This window comes from Perognathus longimembris, chromosome 1 (genome assembly GCF_023159225.1).
Source record: "Perognathus longimembris pacificus isolate PPM17 chromosome 1, ASM2315922v1, whole genome shotgun sequence".
Taxonomy (NCBI): Eukaryota; Metazoa; Chordata; class Mammalia; order Rodentia; family Heteromyidae; genus Perognathus; species Perognathus longimembris.
The window spans coordinates 14,030,059-14,038,745 of record NC_063161.1 but is presented as its reverse complement, the minus strand read 5'-3'; the positions used below and the strand labels follow the sequence as shown (position 1 = coordinate 14,038,745).

General features: G+C 50.0%; 1 protein-coding gene across 1 annotated transcript; it reads left to right on the top strand.

Moving 5' to 3' along the window:
* The first annotated feature begins 5,421 nt into the window (after positions 1 to 5,421).
* On the top strand, positions 5,422 to 6,596 carry Ascl1 (achaete-scute family bHLH transcription factor 1). The gene is given in 3 exon segments (XM_048349517.1): positions 5,422 to 5,589; positions 5,592 to 6,180; positions 6,548 to 6,596. Coding segments are annotated over 2 exon segments (708 nt in total). The 3' UTR covers positions 6,132 to 6,180; positions 6,548 to 6,596.
* The last annotated feature ends 2,091 nt before the right edge of the window (positions 6,597 to 8,687 follow it).

The window sequence follows — 8,687 nt, the reverse complement described above, 5'->3', positions numbered from 1 at the left end:
ATTCAAGATCTGCTATATTAGCTGGATGCCAGTGACTCATGCCTGTAATCTCAGCTGCCTACTTAGGAGGCTGAGACCTAAACATTGAGGTTTGAAGCCAGCCTGAGTAGACAAATCAGTGTCAGAGAGACTTACCTCCAATTAAACACAAAAAAAAAAAGAGCCAGAAATGGAGGTGTGAGTCAAATATTAGAGCACCAGCCTTGATTGAGAAAGAGAAGCAAGATGGTGAGGTCCTGAGTTCAAGCCCCAATGCCAGCATACACACACACACACACACACACACACACACACACAGAGATCCACTATGCATATAATTTTTTTCAAGTTCTTATCCTATAAAAAGCCTAGTTTTGCATTCATCATTAACCTCTTCCCCAAAGGAAAAGCCTAGGTGAAGGACTTTCAAAGAGATGTAGCATCTCATCTCTCCAGAGAGGTTATAAGATTCTCAATCATGAAGCTAGCATGTGAATAAGCATGGCTGGCTCTACTCTAGCCTGCAGCTGTGAGTCGAAATTAAGGTGACAAGAGGCACCAAGGTCTTAGGATCTGGGTAGCATATCCCTATAAATCACAAGGAATGCCATTTCCCCCAGTTAGACCAAGCTGGCCCAGTTCAACCATATGGCAACATAGACATCTGGCCCAAAGGTGCGGACATTGAGTCCCTCATTGCATTAAAGGAGAAAGCAAAACTTTCCCATTTTTCTGGAATATCTTTATTCTGGGTGATATTCATCCAGTGGAGTTGGGGCGGGGGAGTCAATATCTCTTGTCCTCTCCCATCACAAGACAGAACACTGTGTGCATCTTCTAGCTAGAAAAATGAAACGGCCTCTTTGGTGGCCAGGAAGGCATCATAGAAGAATAGGCTACTGGCCCTACTTGCAGCCACTTCCATGGAAAGTTCACAGAATCTGTCTATATTTTATCTCTTTGCTACTGTTCATGTGAAAACACATGGCTCGAAACCCAGGTGGCTCACTACTGTAATCCTAGCTAGCCACTCAAGAGGCTGAGATCAGAGGATCACAGTTTGATACCAGCCCAGGCAGGAAAGCCTGAGAGACACTTGTCTTCAATTAACCAACTCAAAGCCAGAAGTGAAACTGTGGCTCAAGCCCTAGCCATGAACAAAAAAAGCTAAAGGACAGTGCACAGCCCCTGAGATCAAGCACCAGAACCAACACACACACACACATACACACGTACACACACATACACTGTGCTTCTAGTCTCTACCACCTTGACCTACCAGGACCACTAGCTTTCTTTAAAACTAAAAAGAATTGTTCACTTCTCTGTGCTTTGGCAGGGAAACATGGTAGCACTGTATTTCCATTGACTGGAGTGATTATCACAATGTGGTTCCAAGAAGTCAATTGCTGAGCTTCTCCAGCTATTGTAGTTTAGATCTCCAATGTTCCCCAAGTCTCCATCCCCAGGGTAGTGCCTTTAGGAGACCGTACACCCTTTGAGAGGTAAGGCATATAGTGAGAGGCCTTTAGGTCTTTGGGTGTGTACTTTTGGAGGGATTGTGGGATCTCAGCCCCTTTCTCTTATTCTTTTGCTTCCTGGCCAAAAAGTGAGCCATCTTATTCTGCCATGAACTCCAACCATGATGTGCTTCACTACACAGGCCCAAAGCAATGGACCCAATTGGTCAGGGACTGAAAGCCTCCACAACTGAACCTAAACAATGTTTTCCTTTTTATAAATTAATTGTCTCAGGTATTTCATAGTAGTGACAGGAACCTTACCATCAATCTCACACACAAGCCCTCTCTCCTGGAGGGGCTGGATGGCAATGACTTTCTCACTATTTTCTTCCTACTTAGATCTAGCTTTGGCTGCACTTCATGCAGTATGCTGAAAGGTCACCACTCCAATGGATAGGTGCTATAATTACCTCATGGCACAGGTAAGAAAACTGAGACTCCCAGAATTCAGGCTACACAGCCTGAATACCTGTCAAGTATATCTACTTTATCTGTATTTCCCTGGAGAGAACATGGCCAGTTCTTTCAGGAGTGTGTGTGTGTGTGTGTGTGTGTGTGATAATGTAGGTCACAGGGTCAGAGGCAGGATTCTAATTCTGACTCTTAAGCCTTAGACCTTTGCTTCAAACTTAACTCACGTTTATTTGCTCTTCTCCAAAACTATGGGCAGTTACCAGGACTAAAGTAAAAAATCAAAAGCAGAAAGTTAATTTTAGAAGAAAACTGCTTGGTAATGCACCGTCTCCAAGAACAGAGGTGCAATCTCCTAAAGACAATTCTAGACTGCTCTGATTTAGGGCTGCAGAAAGTGCAGAGAAGTAGTTGGGGCAAACCCTCTAGGTTTCCTGAAGGAGGAACACGAAGACCTCAGGATCACTAGGAAAGCCTTCACTCCCAGTTAGACCTTTGTGCTGAAGATAAAGACTAGCCAAATACAAGCTAGCTCAAAGATATGGTAGGATAAGGAAGCAGCTTTAGCACAGGAAGGTAAAGAGCATTGGGAGGAATTTTGCCCTGGAGCTGGAGAATGGGGACATACTTTCGGGTGGCTTTTGATGGAAGGATTCTTATGCCTGTTGCAGTTTCTCTTGACTAGGACCCCTGCAAAGAGAAGTTTCATCTCCCATTTGATGCTCGTGCTTGCTGTGGGACTGGGGGGGGGGGGGCATTTAAGTCCCTAGTAGTAAGCTTTCTGTGTTGCATTGTGTGGAGCCCATATCACCGATTGTGTGCTGGCTATTAGCAATCATTCTGCTTTCCTGGATACAGTTATCAAAATCAGGTGCTATAGACCCCTTCAGTGTAGATCAGGAAACTGAGGCTGGTAGGAGAAGATTAAAAACACAAGAGCTGGGATTCTGGACTTGTGTCACATATAAAACAGTGGAGTCCATGTCAGAAGAGTCACAGATAATTCACTTAACATAAGGGAGAATGCATTTCATTATTAGCCACCTCATCTTCTCTCCAGCCCTACTCTTTACTTTTACAATGAAAGAAAAAATAAACATAGTGCATGGGGCAGGTGGAAGTTTCTAGTGTATGTATGTGGTGAAACAGTTCCTCATTTACCCAACCTCCCCTGATGATCTGAGGTTTGGGGAGGCTAGAAGAGCCAAGAAGCCCAGGCAGAGGACAACTGTGGTTTTTGGAGGCCTTTCATTCTCTTTCTTGAGCTCAGTAAAGTCAGGTGAGATGAGCTGGCATGGGTTGTGGTGGGGCACAGGGGGCTGTATGGGTGTCTAGCTTTTTTGGCGGGGGGGGGGGGGGGCGGTTGTGAATGACATAGCTTGCCATGGTTTGGCCCTATGCTTCTCAAACCAACCCATTCTGCAAAGAGAAAATGGAGCCAAAGAAAGTGAGCCACCCGAAGGGATACCTATTGGAACTACTCACCACCATCATTATTTTGAGAAAGTTCATAACCAGGCCCTCCCACGGGCCTCCTGCGGTGACCCTCTTGGACCCTCTAGAAAGATGGCCTCTCCACAAAGAGGAGTTCTATTAGAAATGATTATCCGGAAAATTCACCACAATCCTTCCTGCGCTCAGGTCTCAGATCAACATTCGTTTTCCTCTGGATGGGTCTACAGGATACTTGCTCTCTATTTGATGTTGCCTCTGTAGACTCCACCTGCGTCCTAGACCATCTCGCCACCAGAACATTTTTCTGCTTGGTCTGCTTTGCCTGGAGCGCAGCTTGTGATTGCTCTTGTGCCAGACCAGGGCCCTCTAAGGGCGCCTGGGCAGGCGCTGTCCCAGTGACCAAGGGATGGCTGCAGGCGCCTCCTCTTCCCTCCCGCGTGGCGCCAGCACAAGGTCTCACCGGGCTCAGCTCCCAGTCGCCTGCCACGGGCCCCGCCAGGCACACGCCTGGGGCGGGATGGAGGTTGCGCCAAGGCTGCTGAGGCGCCAACAGGCAGCCGGGAACAACCACGGAAAGCAAGCTCCTCCAGCCCTCCATCGCCCTCCCCAAGCACAATTTAGCCCAAATCACAGCGCCAGTGATAGCCAGAATGAGACCCAAGTCTTCCCAGGGGCCACCCAGCCCTTTCTCCTCCCCTCTTTCTAAATCTCAGTTGCCTATTTGCTTCAGCTCTGATGGTCAGCCAAAAAACATCCCCCCCCCCCGAAAAAGAAAGCATGGGGAGAAGAACATGGAGGTGGGGGGAACCGAGCCCTAGTCTTCCCAAACCTCCACACCGCTCCCTGTTACTTTTTCTGCCCAAATCCTTGCCTGCTATTTTATTCCAAGTTCTCCAAAGACTCTAAAGGCCCTCCCCCCGCGCCCCTCCAAAAAAAAAAAATCCTTTCCACGCTTTCACCCCAATTCTCAGATCCGTGGATGCTTCCTGAAAAGCTGCACCCCCGCACCCCACCCTCCACGTTGTAGAGCCACCCCCAGCTCTGCAACCCGCCCCGAGCGCGCCGCCTGTTTATTCAGCCGGGAGTCCGGCACGCGCCAGGCGCACGCACTGCAACAACAAACCGGGGCTGAATGGAGAGTTTTGCAAGGAACAGGAGCCCGGGGACGGGAGGGGGGAGGGGAGGGGACGGGAGGGGGGGAGTTTAGGGAGTGGGTGGGTGGGGGGAGGAGGCAAGAGGAGGGGGAGTGGGGGCTGTCGCCGCTCGCTGCAGCAGCGGGGAGTGGGGGGCGAGGCGGGGCCAGGGCTGCGCGTGGGGCTGGGTGTCCCATTGAAAAGGCGGCCGCACTCGGGCCGCCCAGCACATGCTCACTTGTGGCCAGGGAACGTGGAAGGCACCGCGACTGGGAGCCGGTCGATCGGGGAGGGCGAGAGGGAAAAGAAGGCATCGGAAAGAAGGGAGGGGGAGGGCGGCTTCCCCAAATCATCCCCGACAGCCTCCTCCGCCAAGGCTGGACGCCCCGAGAGCCGGCAGCAGAGCGCGCAGCCTCAGAGGAAGCCCACACGCCAGACTCGGCGGAGCGCGCGCTCGCCACTGACTTCTGCTGTTTCTTTTGCCTTTTTTCCCCCCTCTCTCTTTTGCTTTCCTTTCTTTTAAAGAACAAGAAGGCGCTAGCAGCAGCCTCACACGCGAGCGCCACGCGAGGCTCCCGAAGCCAACCCGCGAAGGGAGGAGGGGAGGGAGGAGGAGGCATAGAAGGAGGAGGAGGGAAAAAAAAATCCCCTTGGCGCTCTCTTTGCTCCACAATCTAAGAAGTCTCCGGGGGATTTCGCTTCTTTTTAAAAAAAAAAACACACACACACTTTTTTTTTTACTTCTCTGGGAAGGATCCCTCTTCATTTCCTCTCCTTACCCTCCACCCCCCCCCCTCCTTTTTCTTTTTGTCCTTTTCTGTCCGTGCACCCAAATTCTGTCTTGTGTCCACCCTCGCGCGCGCTCGTGTCCTTGCACCTTGCATCCTCGCTCGCTCGGGATCCTTGGCCACCGCGGGTGCATGGAAAGCTCGGCCAAGATGGAGAGTAGTCACGCCGCCCAGCAGCCCCAGCCGCAGCCCCAGCCGCCCTTCCTGCCACCCGCAGCCTGTTTCTTTGCCACCGCCGCGGCCGCCGCTGCAGCGCAGAGCGCACAGCAGCAACAGCAGCAGCAGCAGCAGCAGCAGCAGCACAGCAGCAGCAGCAGGCGGCTCAGCTGAGCCCCGCGGCCGACGGCCAGCCCTCAGGGGGCGGTCACAAGTCAGCGCCCAAGCAAGTCAAGCGCCAGCGCTCGTCCTCGCCCGAACTGATGCGATGCAAACGCCGACTCAACTTCAGTGGCTTTGGCTACAGCCTGCCGCAGCAGCAGCCGGCCGCCGTGGCGCGCCGCAACGAGCGCGAGCGCAATCGGGTCAAGTTGGTGAACCTGGGCTTTGCCACCCTCCGCGAGCACGTCCCCAACGGCGCGGCCAACAAGAAAATGAGCAAGGTGGAGACGCTGCGCTCAGCCGTCGAGTACATCCGCGCGCTGCAGCAGCTGCTGGATGAGCACGACGCGGTGAGCGCCGCCTTCCAGGCGGGTGTTCTGTCGCCCACCATCTCCCCCAACTACTCGAACGACATGAACTCCATGGCCGGCTCCCCAGTCTCATCCTACTCCTCCGATGAGGGCTCCTACGACCCGCTCAGCCCCGAGGAGCAAGAGCTGCTGGACTTCACCAACTGGTTCTGATGGAACCGGCCATGGTCTGGCCCAGGTGCCCATAAGACTTTGGAAGCAGGTAGGTCGCGGGAATGGGGAATCTTTCTTGTCCCTGACCCTTTTCCTTCCCTTGGAGGTCTGTGGGAGGCCAGGGGGCGGGTGGGGGGCGGGTAGAGGCTGTCTCCATGGAGATAGGTGGTTGTTGTTTTTTTTTTTTAATTCAAAGAATTTGGAAAGTGTGACTATTTAAAAGCCTAGTTCGTTTCAGTAGTGATGTCTTGAATGTAGCTTTTTACCCAGGTCTCCAAAGAGTGGAGGGGGGCGTGGTGAGGCTCAGAGAGGCTGGTGAAGCCAGTCCTGGGGCTGTCTTGACAGACAGACTGTCCAAGGAGCTCTCCTCTATGTTCACAGTAACTAACCTCCCTGTTTCTCTATTTATGTTATAGGGTGACCACACAACCTGCATCTTTAGTATTTCTCTTCAGTGACTTTGGGAGGGAGGGAGGAGGAGGAGGAGGAGGTGGAGGAGGAGGAGGAGGAGGAGGAGGAGGAGGAGGAGGAGGAGGAGGAGGAGGAGGAGGAGGAGGAGGAGAAGAAGAAGAAGAAGAAGAAGAAGAAGAAGAAGAAGAAGAAGAAGAAGAAGAAGAAGAAGAAGAAGAAGAAGCAGAAGCAGCCAGACCCAAGGTCCACTAAGTGATCTATGCCTGAGAGATAAGGCTTCAAAACTGAGATGCTCTCAGAACAGTTTCTTTGCACTCCAGTCACTCTCGGAGATAGGAAGAGCCACACAAACCCAAGACTAAGCGCTGCGATGCAGGGGGGGGGGCAGGGCCGAGAGCAACCCCTATCCCCCATCCACCTCCCCTCTGAGCCGAAAGCACTTGTCAGGTGCCTTCGCATGCCAGCCTTCTCTCAGTTCTTAGTCCTCTAGAAATGGGTTGGTATGTTAGTCACCCCCAGAGTCCAAGAAGCAGTGGGCACCTGTCTGCAGTGAAACTATGCTAATCTTAGCCCTTAGAAACCCTGCCCCTCTTCTACAGGGGGTCTTTCCCCACCCCCACCCCCCATAATCTCCCTCCCATCATCTTTTCCACTGTTTCCATCATAGAATGCTTCCAATCTCTTGTGAAATTTTTTTTTTATTATAAGAAAGATCTATTTGTATCTATCCTAACCAGTTTGGGGATATATTAAGATATTTTTGTACATAAGAGAGAGAAAAAAATTTATAGAAGTTTTGTACAAATGGTTTAAAATGTGTATATCTTGATACTTTAACATGTAATGCTATTACCTCTGCATATTTTAGATGTGTAGTTCCTCTTACACCTGCCATTTTTCCCTGTGTAAAGAGCTCCCCTCACAGGTGAGATCTAAATGCCACCAGACGTACTTCAGCACCAATGTGTCTTACTTTATAGAAACGTTGTTAATGTATTAATGATGTTATTAAATACTGTTCAAGAAGAACAAAGTTTATGCAGCTACTGTCCAAACGCAAAGGGGCAGCCACAGGCGGTTTTCTTAGGTTGCCTTCTGGAAATTCCTACCACTGCCTTTTTTTCTTACTGTTTTATTACAAACTTACAAAAAAAATGTATAACCCTGTTTTATACAAGCTAGTTTCGTAATAAAACTTTTCTCCTTTTTTTTATAAATGAAAACAATCAGTTGCCTCTAAGCCTTCTTTGACTTGATGCCCCAGGCCAAGTTATCAAAATACCAAAGAGAAGGGTTGGGGGGGGGTGGGGGAGGGGTCCAAGAGAATGGTAGCAAATGTATACATATTTTGACCAACCCACTGCTCTAGTTTATCCTGCCCGGTGATAACTTTGAAATGGATATAAAGGGAGGAAACTATTGTCTATCTTTAATATAAAAAATTTACATTTTATTCTCCTCTCTCTGCAAATGTATACAAGCCCCTTTCGCCCCAAAATAGGTGCCAATTTGTGCATGCATCATCCTTTGATAAAGTAGGAATTTAAGTCTCAAACACAAAAAGGGCCCTGGTAAGAAATGGCCACCCTAACTTTACTATCCTCCAGTCAGTCTGAGTTTCTCACTGTGGAAGGATGAAAGGGCTGGTGGACTAGATGGGTGGAAAGATGATGGGGATCAAGGTTGGAGCTTTCCCCAGCTCCAAACTGGACATGCTTCTCTTCTCTCCCTTTCATGAACAAATTATCTACTCCCCCCCTCCACACACACACTTTTCAAAGCCGATTTTAAGTAAAAGGCACATTTGAGAGGAATTCCTTATAGAAGGGAGTTAGATTTTAAATAAATAAACTCATAAGAAATGGGTAGTTGCTTTGAGCCCACTGGCCTATCGAAGCCTGTGACTCTCGCTGAATAGCGTGAGCTGCGTGTAAAAGTCCCCAATTACCAAGATTCAAAAAGAAATTGGTGGGTTTTTGGCTGGCTTGTTTCTTGTCAGTTAGCAAGGACGTGATTAGAATCCTACTTGGCCTGGCCTCTCCCGGGGCTCCTTGCTTGCCGCCTGCATTGCTTGCAGATTCCGTTTGCGTGTCTCCAGCCAAGCGGAAAGCTTAGCGCAAAATGCATCTTACAAAACCCAACAAA